Source organism: Podarcis muralis, chromosome 5 (assembly GCF_964188315.1).
Source record: "Podarcis muralis chromosome 5, rPodMur119.hap1.1, whole genome shotgun sequence".
NCBI lineage: Eukaryota > Metazoa > Chordata > Lepidosauria > Squamata > Lacertidae > Podarcis > Podarcis muralis.
In genome coordinates this window covers 54,790,578-54,806,558 of record NC_135659.1, presented here as the reverse complement: position 1 = coordinate 54,806,558, position 15,981 = coordinate 54,790,578, and the positions used below count along the sequence as shown (strand labels likewise).

General features: G+C 44.6%; 2 protein-coding genes across 8 annotated transcripts in view; both read left to right on the top strand.

Annotated features, from left to right (window-relative positions):
• Positions 1-1,717, top strand: part of CACNA1S (calcium voltage-gated channel subunit alpha1 S) — a 56,526-nt gene extending 54,809 nt beyond the window's left edge. For both annotated transcript variants that reach the window (XM_028733930.2, XM_028733929.2), the window contains one exon: positions 1,058-1,717. In XM_028733930.2, the coding sequence (XP_028589763.2) occupies positions 1,058-1,222 (165 nt within the window). In that variant the 3' untranslated portion in view covers positions 1,223-1,717. The remainder of the gene's footprint in view (positions 1-1,057) is intronic.
• A 6,001-nt stretch (positions 1,718-7,718) lies between these two features.
• Positions 7,719-15,981, top strand: part of KIF21B (kinesin family member 21B) — a 66,100-nt gene continuing 57,837 nt past the window's right edge. For 2 of the 6 annotated variants that reach the window (XM_028733924.2, XM_028733919.2), the window contains exon 1: positions 7,719-8,084. In XM_028733924.2, the coding sequence (XP_028589757.2) occupies positions 8,041-8,084 (44 nt within the window). In that variant the 5' untranslated portion in view covers positions 7,719-8,040. The remainder of the gene's footprint in view (positions 8,085-15,981) is intronic. The other 4 variants (XM_028733920.2, XM_028733918.2, XM_028733923.2 and 1 more) reach the window with 2 other exon arrangements.

The following is a 15,981-nucleotide window of genomic DNA, read 5'->3' as shown; positions in this document are numbered from 1 at the left end:
ATTTCAAAACTTGTCTTCCTTCTTCCTCTTTCTGCAGTTCCTTAATTTTATTTTTAATATTTTCTGCATATCCAAATTAACTTAATTTGCTCATTTATTCATCTACTTTAAATATAAAGTAGAACTTATAAAACTGCAGGTTATTACACTAATCCTGCCAATGTTCTTATCTGTTTACAAATATTTGTAAATATTCAATAAACCATTTCCATTCTTTTATTAAAAGTTTGTTATCTTGATTTCTTAATCTTCCGGTAAGTTTTGCCATTTTTGCATATTCCATAAGTTTTGGTATCCATTCTTCTTTGGCTGGGACTTCTTCTTTCCATTTTTCGGCAAGTAACATTCTTTCTGTTGTAGTCACAAACATGAATAAATTTCTTTACAGTTTGGGTAGTTCTGTCCCTATAATTCCCAAAAGGAAAGCTTCTGGTTGTTGTTGTTGTTGTTTACAAATGTTATTTTAAACATCTTTTTCAATTCATTATATATCATTTCCCAGTAAGCTTTAACCTTACTACAAGACCACCACATATGATAAAAATAACCTTCTTTCTCTTGACATTTCCCATACTTATTTGATTTGGATTTATAGATTTTTGCCAATTTCTTGGTGTTAGGTAACATCGATACATCATTTTCATATAATTTTCTCTTAGACCATAACATGCTGTAAATTTTATAACCATGTTCCACAATTGTTCCCATGGTTTCATATCTATATTATGACCAATATCTATTGCCCAATGTATCATTGCAGGAGGTACAGCTGTGGGCATCACACACAAGTTCATTGGAAGTGGTTGGGGTTTGAGACAGGGTCAAGGGAAGGGACAAAATGGGATGTTGAAGAAGGGAAATAGGGATGTCAGAGAATTCAGTCCTAAATGGGAAATGGGAGTGAAAAATCACCACAATTAGGATCTGTACAGAACAGAATTGACACATTTCTTTAGGCTTGGAGTAACTGTGATATTTTCTGCATTGTTTTTGGTGTTTCTCTTCCACTGAAATGCATTGACATTAATTTCATGGGCTTCCATTTCTTCTCCCGCAGGCTCTGAGTTCTGGAGGACTTGAATCCCTGGCTAAAGACTATTCGTTCCTGAAACTGGCAAGAAATGAGATGGCTGGTGCCTTCCAGGTGGAGGTGACTGAGGTGGAGGAGATTGCGGCTGCTTTGTTGAAGAGAAGGGAAACCGACTCAAATACATCTTTGTAAAAGGCTCATTGCATGGCCATTCCAAATTCCAGACTGTGAGATCTTTCCCCCAGCCTTATCTCTTTTTTCCCCAGCAGGGCTGCTATAAAGTGCTACCCGTTTGTCTGCTTCCGGGTGGTTACCATGAAAGCACTGCATTACTTGCTCACAGCAATCCCTGACTGGTTGCCATCGGCAGCATAACAGGCTAATGGAAAAGATGGCAGAGGGAAACCTATTTTCCTTGGCTGTCAAAGGAGGAGATTTTTTTTAGAAATAGAACTCCCCAGGTGTTTCTCCCAGCAGGGTCTCCTTGCTCTCATGAGATCGACAGCATACAAGCTAGATGATAGATCACCAAATATTCCCAATATTTAATATCAAAGATCCCTCTTACCTAGCGAATTTATTTCCTCTGGGAAACATCTTGAAAAGTGCCCTTTGATTACATTGTTTTGAACAGAAAGTAAAAATGATGAAAAGCTAGCACTTTTAATAAACTGAAAGAACCAGGAATGATTATTTTATTTGTTTATTTGAAATATTTACACCTCACTTTAAAAAAAACAAAAACTTTCCAGGCCGACTTACAAACAGGTAAAAGCAATAAAAACACAGCAATAGAATGAAAGCATTAAAATCTAAACACTGTTACACACTCTCTCACATAGCTACACCTCAAAAATAGGATTGAAGGGTTTTGTTGCTGAATTTTGCAGAGTCTCTGAATTATCTAGCTGGCTGCTAACAGATATTGGAAGATTTGAGTGTGTATTCCTTTAGAATTCTAGCCCACATTATTCCTAGGTTCATAGTGCTTTATACTAATAATTGCACATCAGCATGTTTAATTAAATCACACAAACAATCCATAGTTTGGGCTAGGGATTTGGCAAGTCAAGAATGCTCTGAAAGTCTGGCTCTTAGAAAAGTTGTAGAGTTCTGATTCACACTGTCTTTAAACATATATTGCTCTCAAACTTACCTTACCAGTTGTCCTGGTCTTTGAATTAGAATTCCATAATTATATGTATAAGGAATTTTGTTGTTGGGTTGGGTGCAGCTCCCAAGATTGCCTCCCTGTGTGTTTCTGGAGTTGATTAATGGATGAAATAATGAAGAGGGACCAGCAACATTCAAAAGGGGAAGAAGCAATCCTTCAGGGCACAATGAGTTTCAGAAATTTTCATCTGCAAAATGTTGACTTAGTCATGCCTCTATTGCCGCAAGGACTAAATTCCTAGAACCACAGTGACAGCCATACAAAGATGAAAATCTGAAGAGCTGGACAACAAATCTTAACAAATCTGAAAGTGTATGATGCAATCCTGAGCTGCAAAGTATCACTGACTATGGTTCTATCTTCAAAGACAGTATGAGTCAGAACCAGACAGCTTCTCTAGAGCCTAATGCTACCAGATATAAATGAAATAACAGAAGTAAACAAAACCCACAGCCTCAGACGTGACCATCTCAAGGTCATCCAGTGATCTTCAAGGCTATGGGAGGATTTGAACATGAGTTATATTCTTGAGTTATAGTCTACCCACTGCACTTAGCTTAGCTCCTCAGTCCACATGGGGTGTGTGAAAACTTTGAGGAAGGGTATCTTACCCAGTGCTCTTTTCTATGACTTTATAATACAGCCATAACCTCTTTTTTTGCCTGCTATCCTGTGCCTTTAACAGCAGCTTGATCTGCAGACATTAGTAGGGGATAATGTTTATCTCTATGATATGAAAAGGCTTGCTTGCCGATTGCTGCAGATTGAGCTATAAAAGTCAGAGAAGCAGGCTCTTTCCCCCCCTTGTCAGTTGGTGCTACTCCTATAAAAGCACCTGGGGTGGAGTGGAGAGAGAAGCAGCTAAATTCTGTTACCACATTTGCAGACAACAAAAGCTGCCATAGCTCCTCCTTGCTGCTCCTGCCTGGTGTGCCTCTTGTGCCACGACGCCCCACCTCCTAATATATCCTGCGTTTTAAAGCCCAACACAATCTCAGCAGCCAGCTCCTTCCACACAACTGGCTTCATCTCAACGCTAATAGATATTAAAATACGGAGGAATTATGCATCCCCGGGGAGGTGCTGAATCAATAGAGCCTGGCCGCTCTCAGGGCCTTTATTTGTTAAGTCAAAAAAATGGGGAATGGATAAAGGGCTGCTGGGAAGCAGAATGCACAGCCAAGCCATTGTGAATATTGAGCTGGAGAGGGTTCTCTCTAGGGTGCTTAAAGAAAATCCTCTTCCCTCTGGAGGCCAAACTCTTCTATAGCCAGGCAGGGATCCTGAACCACCCTGGAGCAGTGAGTACTAGTTACATGCCCAGCTGTCCAATAAATTGTTTCCATTTCAAAGCATTTAATTACAAATTACAGTTAGGAAGAGAAGCAAATGGCAAGAGGAGTCTAGAAAAAGAGGTGTCAGAACTCACCTTTAGAACGGCAATGGCACCCACCAGAGAGGTGCTGGGACTTCCCACATGAGAGGTGCCAGAACTGAGTTCCCTCTGAAAAAAAGCCCTACATATCATCATCATTTCTGAAATCTGCCACAGTCTCTGTTGCCACCATTCCTTCCTTTGCGCTGACTCCACCATTAACAGTTTTTAACATTAGACAGCAAAGGTGGGTGTGAGATGCAAAGAAGCCAATTTATCAAGCCTCATTTGTATAGGGAAGCTTTCGATATTTACTACCAAATAAACAGCAAAGTTTTTATGTTTGGGTTGGGGGTAAATTTGGAATTGAATGGACTCTTCAGTATCCACCGTTTAAGCAAAGTATCTGTTGTTTAAGCAAGGAAATCAATCAATTGTGCTCTTTATGTCAAGGCAAATTATGATCAACTTTCCTCCTTTGACTTGTCAAAGTCATTCCCTCCCCAAAGGCTGTCTAGAGTTTTTCTCTCAACTGATTAAAACACTTTGCTGAGAAGACTTTGCAGCACATTGGTGCAGAATCAACGTTGTGACAGAAGCTAGAGATGCCAATATATAGTCCACTTAGCCTTCATTGAGAAGATGCATGTTGACAACCAGTTATTTCCAGAGATGGAAATGCTCCATCATTTGCGCCATCATTCGAGGTTAGTATTTTTGCCAGCTGGCATTAGGCATTCAAAATTAAGCATCCCATAAAAAAGCTTCCTTAAGCAATCAGAAAGGGGCTAGTGTGTCATGCAGTACAATAAAGATGATGAATCCACCCATCATACAGTTAGTGCTTGTGAAACACTGACCAATTCATCATATATATTATACACACGCAGTGCTATAACAATAAAATTACATCCGTTGGATGTTGACAAAGGATAAACCTCTTGAAGCTCTGGGTTTGCAGTTGGGAGCTGCAAAAGTATAAACCTTCAGAGAAAATCACAAGATTTATATACAGCTTCATTGTACTAAAACCTCAAAACGGTTTACAAAAAGAATAAACAGTAGAATTATCAGTAAAAGACTGTTGGAAATAACTATCTAAAAGTTAAAAAAATAAAATCAACAAGCTAATTAATAGTTAAGACCAACCACCTGACATTTATGTAAATGCATTCATTTTATTTATAACATTTTAAACTGCCCTTCATCAGAAGATTTCAGGGCACTGAAGTTATATTTAAACAAAGAAACAAACAGCCACCAACAACCTATAGGTAAAGGTAAAGGGACCCCTGACCATTAGGTCCAGTCGAGGACAACTCTGGGGTTGTGGCGCTCATCTCGCTTTATTGGCCAAGGGAGCCAGCATACAGCTTCTGGGTCATGTGGCCAGCATGACTCTGGCGAACCAAAGCAGCGCATGTAAACATTTACCTTCCCACCAGAGCGGTACCTATTTATCTACTACTTTGACATGCTTTCGAACTGCTAGGTTAGCAGGAACAGGGATCGAGAATGGGAGCTCACCCCATTGCAGTGATTTGAACAGACGACCTTTTGATCAGCAAGCCCTAGGCTCTGTGGTTTAGACCACAGCGCCACCCGCGTCCCCAACAACCTATAGATCCGACTAAAGACGTAAAACTGAAGAACTCCTAAAATACCATCTAAAATGTTTGGGTAATGGGAAAGTCTAAAGCTGTGCCTCATTGGCCAGTGGTCCTGCCCAATGAGAGCCATAATCCAACAACATCTGGAGGGCCACAGGTTTCCTATTCCTGTCCTGGGTCCAGCTTTCCAGGGCAGCTATAAGCAGTAACCCTTCTGGGGCCCTGGCAGCTGCCCAAGGATGCCAGGAACTGATACTGGCCCCATTAGCACATCTCTGTCTTCCAGGGACGCGGACTTATAAAAAATATTGGGGGGGCCCGGGAAAGCTCATGAATAATAAATAAGATCATGAATATGCAAATAAAGTGGCGCCGCCTCCTCGTGAGCGAATAGGGGAGAGCGTGCTGCGCCTATTAATCAGCTCCAAAGGAAATTGGGTGGAGCTTTTGCTCGGGAGGGAGGGCAGGAGGCATGCAGCCCGCCCCTCCCTGTGCATTTTGGGCTGGGGGAGGGGCGGCGATGGCGCTCTGCTGGAGGGGCGCCGGAGATTATTGGGGGGGCGGAGCCCCCCAAACGAATTTTTGAGGGGGCTCGGGCCCCCTCAAGCCCCATGGAGTCGGCGCCTATGCTGTCTTCTCAGCAGGGCTTTCTGTGATCCATCAATACAAAGGCTCAGTATTTAAATGTGAAAGGGAGCTATTAATTACTCCCCAGGAAGGAACGTAACCAGCTTAGCCAGCTGGCTATAATGGTCATCATAAACCAGGATTTCAACATTGCTTGCCTTACAAGAAGACAAGCTAAGGGAAGCAGAAGGGGATATATATATATATATATATATATATATATATATATATATATATATCCCCAGCCAATATGACTGCTTGAAACAAATTATTTATAACATCTTAAACAGAAACACACTAGCCAGAGCCTCTGGCTTTTAATTAACCTACAAAGAACTCGTCAATCACACACATTTATCCTATTGTGAGATGAAGAAGACACATGGTAGGTAGAGATGCACTAAAAGAATTGCCAGCACCCAATCCAGAGAAGATGTATGTGTTCATCCTTGGCTTCCCTCATCTATTATCTCCCTGGTTGTGTTGCCTGCCCACTTCCCCCACCCACTGCAACTAGTAGGACACTAAGTGATCAATAAATGTGATAAATAAAAAGCAGAAATGTGTGCGGGCACAGGTTTCCAGTTCCAGTTACAAACTACTGGGAACTCCTGTTTGCTATACATGCAGTCCCTCTCTCTGGACAGGCAAACAAGCATCCCTCCCATGCTCACAGAAATGGAGAAAGGCCACCTGCATCAGAGATGGGGGAATCTGTGTTCCTGCACATGTTGTTGGACTCCAGCTCCCATCAGCCCCACGCAGCATCTGGAGGGCACCAGGTGGCTGACCAACGCTGGTTTAGAGCATCGTTTACAAGAGGGGACTTTTGTTTAGTTATTTAGGATGCAAGGCGGGCAGCTTGGCCATCTGTGGCCAGTAGGGGGCAGAAGAGACTCTATCTCAAGCTGCTACTGCCCTAAACTTAAGTGTCTCTCTCCTGCCCCCTTATTAGGACTTAACACAGTTCACATCTCTTACCCATCAGTAAGAGAAAAGGCTGCTGGGCATCTCCACACCGCAGTCCTATGTGGGTCTACTCAGAAGTAAGTCACACTGAGTTCAAAGGCAATGATTCCCATGAAATTACGATTGCCGTCTCAGTTTACGGTGGTACCTCGGGTTACATACGCTTCAGGTTACAGACTCCGCTAACCCAGAAATAGTACCTCGGGTTAAGAACTTTGTTTCAGGATGAGAACAGAAATCGTGCTCCGGCGGCGCGGCGGCAGCAGCAGCAGCGGGAGGCCCCATTAGCTAAAGTGGTGCTTCAGGTTAAGAACAGTTTCAGGTTAAGTACGGACCTCCGGAACGAATTAAATACTTGACCCGAGGTACCACTGTATCCACAGCGCTGAAGGGGAGATTCGCATCATATCTTTTCAGAGCACAAAAGCTCTGTCCTGCAGCTTCACTCCTCCTACACCGCATTGCACCCGCTTCGCACACATATGGGACAGTCCCACGATCCATGTGCTCACACTTGAAATTCGTAGCAACTTCCAAGCTCATTCCGGCTCTTCTATGAATGCACCATGGGCGGCTGTGGGTAGATCAAGGCACTCTGCACATGCTTAAGAGACGAAATGGGCTGCAGCTTATGCCTCACTAAAAACCCTTTAAAAGGGTTTAAAAAGTCTTTAAAGGACTTTTTGTTGGTGTTTTGCTTTTTTAAACCCCTGACTGCATGGAGAGCACGCTCTCGAGTCCCTCCCTACCTCCGAAATGAGTCCTAATGGTAGTGCGCCCCCCCCCCCTCGGCTTTCGCCTCCCACCGCCCCAAATCCGAATGAATCCCTCCTCCCCCTTTTTCCTCGACGGAAGGGGCGGGGGGGGCGACGCTTTCGGCGCCCCTCCCCCTCCCCGCCCCCTGCGCTGGGCAGCTGGAGGCTCGCTTGCCGCGCGGGCTCCCTCAGCAGTCCCGCTACTGCCGCGGGGCGGGCAGGAGGGAGAAGGGCGCTGCGTAGCTTTGCGCGCCGCCGCCGCTGCCTCCTCTCCCAGGCAGGAAGCGAGAGAGCGCGGCTGGCCGTAGGAAGAGCAGCCGCCGCCGCCGCCGCCGCCCAGCATGCCCTCGCCTGCCCCAGGCGGCCTCCGCGCCTTGCGCTCTTCTTAGCCGAGTCGCCGCCTCAGCTTCGTCTTGGCCCCGGCCCCATGGTGGTTGGGGGGCAGCGCTCTGCTGCGGCGCGGGGAGGCGGCAGAGGAGGAGAACGAGAAGGAGGAAGGCATGGCCGCCCAGGGGGACAGCTGCAGCGTCAAGGTGGCCGTGAGGTGAGCTCGGCAGAAAAGAGCGGGGGGGGGGGCGGGCTGGGAAAGAAAGACGTTCGGCGCAGGTGGGCGCAGACAAAGGGTGTCCCTCGCGCCGCTCGCTGCAGGCCGGTCCATTCATTCCGATCTGTCGGGGGGTGGGGTGGGGAGGGGAGCCTCCCTACGGCAGAGGAGGGGAGCTTGTGCCATTGGTCTTCCCTCAGGTGACATGGGCATTTTTGGAAGCGGCGTGGGCTGGGCTGACTTGCCTACAGCGGTGATCCTGCCCTTGGCACACAGACCCGCGTTTGTGGGACTGTTCGACGGGCATCCTTGGGGAGAGGCGCGCGCCTCCGTCTGCAGGCAGGGGGGTGTGAGCTTTACCGGTTGTGGGGCATGTGTGACACACACACACACACTCCGATCCGTATTGTCCTGTTCCTCTTTGTCTCTGCTGCAGAGGGTCACCCGGAGTGGGGGGACTGCACTGTCCAATTGCTGGGCTGATCGGTCTCTCTGTTTATGCGCATGTGATTAGCCACATCAATATTTTGGCCGCCGCACCTCACACCGTCCTTTTTTCTTCTCCTTTTTGCCTCTCCTCTTTTACCCTGTGAGTTTAAACCCAAATCTCTTCTTACAATGAAATCCTGTTTCTGTCTGTGGAAGCCAATTTTCTGCTGCTTCCCTAAGTAATGTGCAAGAAGCAGGTTTGGAGTATTTGTCTCCTGAAGAGACCTAGAGCTGCCCCTCCCTCTTTTTTTCTGAAGTCAAAGCAAGAGAGACAAGGAAATCCTGTATTTTGCACATTTGCTCTGCGTTTTGCTGCCTTTCCTTTCAGCCCCGTCTCTGCCTCTGTCTCTCTTTGCACACTCCATTTATCCCCGTTATTGATATTTCAGATAAATCCGCTGCTGTCAGGTTTCCGTACGGGCTGGCTGGTTCCTTCCCCTTGTTAAGCTCTTATCTCCCTCCAACAACAACGAAATCTGTTTTGTTTGGCTGTCAGTTCATTTTCCCTCTAAACGGAGTTTGTGCTTTAATCTGCCATATGCAGGTGCCTGATATCTTTTGAGCATCATCCTTTCGTTTGGGGTGGGGTTGGGGGTGAGTCTGCCTATGCAGTGTCTTCTGTGAATGGCAGGACTGCTTCACGCCCATCTCTTTCTCTCCCCCCCCCACACACTTTGCCAAATGCTGTCGCTCCCTAGCCATTTTGCTTCTTGTGAAAGTAATAACTGCATTGCAAGTACAACATTCCCCTTTCGGTTCACCTGAAACCAGGCAATTTGCTTTCCCACTGCAGGAGAAGGGCGGTGTTAATGCAGTGGCCCACTGCCCAAGGTTTCTTCCTTTGTATTGACTCTTGCCGCTGAAGATGTATGCCCTTTGGATGTGTCTGTGCATTTGAAGGCTCTTTAATAAAAGAAACAGAGGCACTGTGACCAGTGGAGTCCATGAGCTCTGCACAGGGAGAGCTGTGTTTTAGAGTGGGGAGGGTTAGCGATGGCTGTCTCAGGATATTGCCTTCAGTTCCCAATGCAGTCTGTCATCTGGAGACGTTAAGTGGTCTTTGTCAAATGGAATTGAAACGGTGATGGGAGAATTTATCCAAACACCAGTGTATGCTGAGCACAGATACCAGGAGCTGCCATTTTGGCAACCCTTCATTGCCTCTGTCAGGGTGGGAGGCACATTTGTGTGCAAAACCCTGTATTAAGGTCAGACATGCCAAGTGTGGGTGAGGCCACTACCGCAGAGACGCTCACCTGGACATAGCATGGTTTCTGTTTGGGCTTCTTCATTTTGAATCTAAAGTGACAGAGCACCTTTTTAAAAAGCCTGAGAAATGGAGCCTTGTATTGTTTTGCTCCTTGCATAGCAGGGTATCATTGTTACGCAGAAGCAAGGATGGAGGGGCGGGAATCCTGAAATCTCTTGCTGTGTGATCACAAGCACTTCCCATCTGGCCAGGTTTGTCCAAAGACCATTAATTTATTGGCCTGAGGACTGTGAAAACAGGGTGGTTTTCCTGCCTCTCTTTCCTGGCTTGTGAACTCTCCACCCTTAGAACCTTTGTATGTGTGTGTGGGGGGGGGGGCATCTCTGAGATACTCAGGATCTGGGTGTTTTAAGCAGGGAGGTCAAAGGAGAGAATTGTAGTTTACAAAACCACCTCCTCCTTGCCAAGTTAGTGTTCTTCTGTGGCAGGAATACAGGAGAACATTTTTCAGTCGAGCAGATGAGCCTCTGAGTATGTGTAGGTAATGAAACAGAAAGTTGGGCAGACCTCCAGTCCATCAGACCTGGTGCTGAAAATTGACCCTTCTTTTTCCCTGCTCAGAGTGTAGGGGGAGGCACCGGATCTTACATATGATTTTGGCATTATTGCTCCAGACAGGTGTACTTCTCTATGGGGAACAGGCTTTACCTATTAGTGTTGTGACTATTTAAGTGTCTACATTTGCATCACACTAGCACAGGGCTCCTTATTTGGTGCAGACACTTCTCCGCCTTAGAAACTCAGCTTTTATTTTCAACAATCCCAAGTTTCTAGACCTTATGGTTTAGCTTTCCAAATGGATGACCATGGGTTAGTCTATAGCAGCAAAATTAACCAAGAGTACTGTGGTTAAAGACTAACACATTTCTATCTATCTATCATCTATCTATCTATCTATCTATCTATCTATCTATCTATCTATCATCATCATCATCTATCTATCATGGCATAAGCTTTCATGGACTGAAGTTTTCATGGACCTAAGATGCATGAAGTGAAATCTCAGTTGGCAGGTATGTGCATAAAAGAGAAAAATATGTAAGGTGTCAGTTGAAGGGCAATGTGTTTCAAAAAGCCCTTGTCATTGCCTTTCAACTCCAACCTTACATTTTTCTTATTTTTACTCTTGTGTGTATATATACCTCCTAACTGAGATTTCACTTCAGGCATCTAACAAACTGAGTTTTAGTCTACAAAAACATACACCTCAATAAAAGCAGTGCTGTTCTTCAAGGTGCCACAGGACCCCCTAGATTGCTAGTGGTTCGGTGAGAACCTGAGACTTGTGTCGAGTGCATTCTCAAGCCAAGTGGGACACAGCAGGATTTCCTGAGGTGAGGAGGAAGTCATTCTTCAGTTTTCATCTTAGCTCCTTATCTTTCCCCTCCTCTGCAAGTGCACTTAGTTAAGCAGATATATGCAAGCCTTCTTAATTTGCATAATTCCGACAGATTTTTAAACACATTCTATAATTTGACGCTGGGGAGACAACAAAGAAACGAGGCAGTGGAAGAAGATGTGCTGTTTCAGTTAAATGTGCTTTTGCAGGGGGCCGTGAGGACTGGCATTGGGCATCATTCATTTCATTTGAAAGTGTTTGTCAAACTGCAGGTATGGTGAGATGAGAAGGGGACTGAGCTGAGATGAGAAGGCCAGTTAGAGAAGAGATGGGTGGGGGTCTTGCCTGTGCCTTTGACAGACATCTGCCCCTCTCTCTCTGGTTCCACCTGTGCAATTCTTCTCTTTATAAACAGAAGGTAGCCTGCTTTGTCTGCTCTCTGTTTTGACTGAATCCAGTAGAAACTGCTTTTTCTCTCTTTGCCTTTGGCCATTTCAGAAACTAAAGGGAGGGGAATGAGTTTATTTTAAGGGCAAATTGAGGCTGCATCCTGCCCAAACAATACAGAAAATGCAGCCATTCCTATCTTCTTCTCCCTCCACTCCCTCCTTCCCATTGGGAACTGGCCACAGGAAAGCCCAGTTCTTAATCTTCTAACAATGCATATAGATGGATAGATTTTCAGAAGCTCTTAGCAGTCACTGAAGCAGACATCAGAAATGCTTTGTGCTCAAGAGCGGAGCTCATTCTTCACACTGTGACTGAAAAATGTGAAAGAAGGGAATGACTTGGAATATATTTGGGGAAGTATGAAACATTAATTGCCTTCCCCCTGTATTTGAAGCTGATCTGGCCTGTGTTCAGATGACAGTTTTGAGGGATGTCTTGGGCTCCCTTCCTGAGAAAGTGAATTTGACATCTCCATCCATTGACTCATAGATCTCCTCTTGACAATATTCAAGCACTCTGATGTCGATATGTACAGTGTGCTAGCTTACTTAGAGAAACATGTTCAGAAAGCAAAATTGTTCTCTTAGGACAGCTACAAGGCTACATGTACTTGAGCGATGAGCTCAGAATTCTGAGAGAATTCATTGGAACTCTTCTTCATCTGAGCAATGCACAAGTATTTGCAATGGATGCAGGGTATACGTAGTAAATGCTGGTTTTGACCTATAAAACAGTTCAGGACCACAATACCTCGAGCAGTCCTCTCCCCATATGAATTGACCTGGACAAAAAACATTCCTCTTCTCCCAGTCCTTTGGCTAATTAAATAATCTATGGTCTTTTAAACTGCGTGTGGGATTACTGCTTTTTTGAATGAAGGGTGATATAACAAATTAATAAAAGTTAATAAATAGTAATAGTAAGTGGGAAGTGGGGTGAAAAACAGAAGGGCGTCTGGATGATCACTCAGCCTTCGGTGGGTAGTACAACCTACACATGCAGAATGGAGAAGATATGTCAGTGGATTGATTGATTGAACATTTATTATTACAGCAAAACAGCCAGCATACTAGTCAGTGGATGGACCTTTCTGATAATGTGGCTCAGCTCCTTGAATATGGAGCAGACAGAAGGGAGATGGTTGCATAGTAACATCTGAAAAGCAGATCAAACACTGCTTAATATCTATAGAGTAGAGGTAGGGAACCTGTGGTGCTCTAGATGTTGGACTACAGCCCCCATCCACCCTAGCTATCATCGTCAGTGGTCAGGGATGAGGAGAGTTTGTACTCCAGAAGTATCTGGAGGGGCCACAAATTGCTCAACCCTGATCTAAAAGAAGGACTGACACATTACAGTAGCCAATAAGGATGCTGCTGAGAACCACATTCCCATGGTGAGTTTTCCATTCTGGAGCTGTAATGTAGAGTAGCTTATCACATGGGCAGCCATCATTGAATGGAGGACCTCCATACCTTTCCCAAGCACTTCTAGAGATATCCTGAGAGGCCATGGAAACTCCTTATGCAGAGATGAGGATCTGTACAACAGGCTGCCATCATATTAGAATTGTGGCACTGAGAAGTTTCCATTGGCATGTTGTTTTCATTCTCCGTGGTCATTGTAACCTGTCCATAGTGTCTGCAGTGGATTTTCACCCTCCAGTCCACATTAAAAGTGTATATGTATGTGAACCAGTCATAAGACTAGTGAGTAAAAGGTCATCGAGTTGGTGCAGCTTTAACATTTTTGGGCCTGCTACGGTGTGGGCAGAGCCAGCCATGTGGATCCTTGTCTTCAGCTGTCACACAGCTGGTTCTGATGCAGTTGGTCCTAGACATGGTGTCCCTTTAAATGTTGCAGCACCATCGTGGGACACCCCCATGGAAAAGTGACTCTCCATGCCAGTGCTTTGATATTTAAGGAGTGGGCCAATTCTTTGTTGCTTCTTGATTCTCCATTTTATCGGTAGCATCTTCTAATTTGCATCATCAGCAGATTTCACTTACAGTTTCCTTGCCAACTGAAGCCAACTGAATGAAAATACTGGTTAAAAATGGGCTTCTGTATTGATCACTGAGAAACTCCACCCCTTAACTCCACTCTGGTTTGAAGGTCTGCCTTTTAACAAAACCCTTTCTCCATTTACTGTAGTCAGTTCCATATCCATCTTACTGTACATATATATCCTCCAGTTTCATTAATAATTGCTGACGTGGTGCTGCAGCGAATGCTTTATGGCATTTCCTTTGCCCAGAAAACCAATTATCTTCTCAAAAAAGAATATCAGATTAGTCTGGCAGAAGCCTGCACAACGCTCTCTCCCCCCCGCTTCCTCCCACCTCCCCTAGAGCTCTACACGCCTCTCCATTCATGTGTTGTTGTGACATGCCAGGTGATGGATAAATGTTCTTTCCCTTGTAGCCTGGGACTCTGGTGTTTGTTGTGCCAGACAGTGGCTGCACAATTAACCTTCAGTGACTCCATGTTGCCTCTTGTGTTATTTTCTTCCACATCTAATAATTATCTTTGTTCTACTTCTGTCTGTCACTGAGTGTGTGTCCTGCAAGCAGAAGCCTTTTTGAGCTTCTCAAACAAACAGTAAGGACAGTAACATTTTCTTTCAAGTGGTGCAACCACATACCTCTATGTGGGGGCCTTCTTTTTTATATATAGAAAAATTGGTAATGATCATCCTTCTCTCGATGTCTGCCTCCCTGCCAGCTTCCAACAGAATGGGTTGCCGTTTGCCTTACCAGCTGATCCGTTTATCCAGATTTCTCTTTAATCATTTTCACATGATGATTTTAAAAAAAAAAATAATAAACCGTTTTCAGTTTATGATGCCAACTTGCAGGCTCAGAGAGGTCTGTGTGGAATACTTAGAGACACATTCTTTGAAAGTGGAAGAAATCTGCTTTTCTGTCTCTGTTGGTTCTTTAGGTGTGATGAGGACTGTTTCAAACAGGCTTGTATCTGAGTCATTCCCCATATATTTCGCTCTCTTTTTTGTATTTGCAGTAGAGATTGAGGTTTTATATGCCCTCTCATTTTTTTTACAGACTTCAATTCAGCTTAGGAGATGGCATCTCAAACCAAGGAACTGACACGTGTGAAAGAAAGAAAGGATTTTTGTTCTTACTTTAATTGCAGTGCTATAGCATGTGATGTCAAACCTTCCAGCTTCTTCAGTGGTTTACAAGAGGGGGTTGGGGAACTGTCCAAGAGGCACCTTGCAATGGAACTGATTTATATGGGAAATGCCAGATTTGCACATGGACAGATTGGTGTGTTCTTTTAAAGGGAGGAGTTGTTAGGGGAGCATCGACTGCAATACACTAGAGAGACGGTGGAGGCAAAGGACGAGAAACTAAATCCTAGAGAAACCAAAAACCAGTGAAAAGTCTCTCATGTCATTGCCCTTTGTACTGAAAAGGGGTAGGATACAGAGGGAATGGTGTCCTGCCTTCCTAACAATCAAGTCCCACATACAAACAATGGGGGGATCTGAATGGAGTTTAGTTTGTATCTTCTGAGAGAACTGCACATCCCTAGGGAGGCCAGGCCTACTTCTGACTTGGGAAGTCATTGACATCATTTGCTAACTGATGACACAGAATCTTCCTGCAGATCAGGGTTTTTGATCCAGTAGTTTAATTCAAGCATCTGAGAGCAGCTTTTCTTGCATACAGGGATCAGAGTGCAAAATTAAATCTATATGTGCTGCATCAGTTGTGAAGAGCTCATGCATGTACTATTTGCCATCCCGCCCCCTTTAAATACTTAGGAACAGAGTTTGATCAAGGATTTGCCCCTACCCACCAATCTGAATGTGCTTGAAACAGAAACACTGTCATTTTGTACAGAAGTGCATTTTGTACTGCTCTAAAATGACACCTGCAGCAGGAAGAAGGGCCATCAGACCCTGGGCAGACTAAAAAATAATCACATTTATCTTGTTTGTGGATTGTCTTAAAAGCTTATTTGCTTAAATTCGTTTACATGTGCTTCATTAAGTTTTAAGTCTGCCTGGTGTCCACTCCAGACCAATCTCAGACACCACAGTGCAATTTCTGGTCCTTCTGAATGTCCGCGTAGCTTTTGGGACCAGTTTAATGAAGGCTGTTTTAAGTCTGGCATCATGTTAACTCGGTTTGGTTTTGAAGGTGGAAATAATTTGAGCATAAAAACTCAGGCTCTGGCTGTCGTCAAAAGTGGCTTTGCAGGAGATAAACTGATTACAGTACTTTGTGGGTTTCCTGCTTGCTTGCACTATGATCTAGCAGGCTTTGCCCGCCTTAGTTCAGAAATTACCCACGCCCATTGTTGCATGCTCATATTCTTCAGCT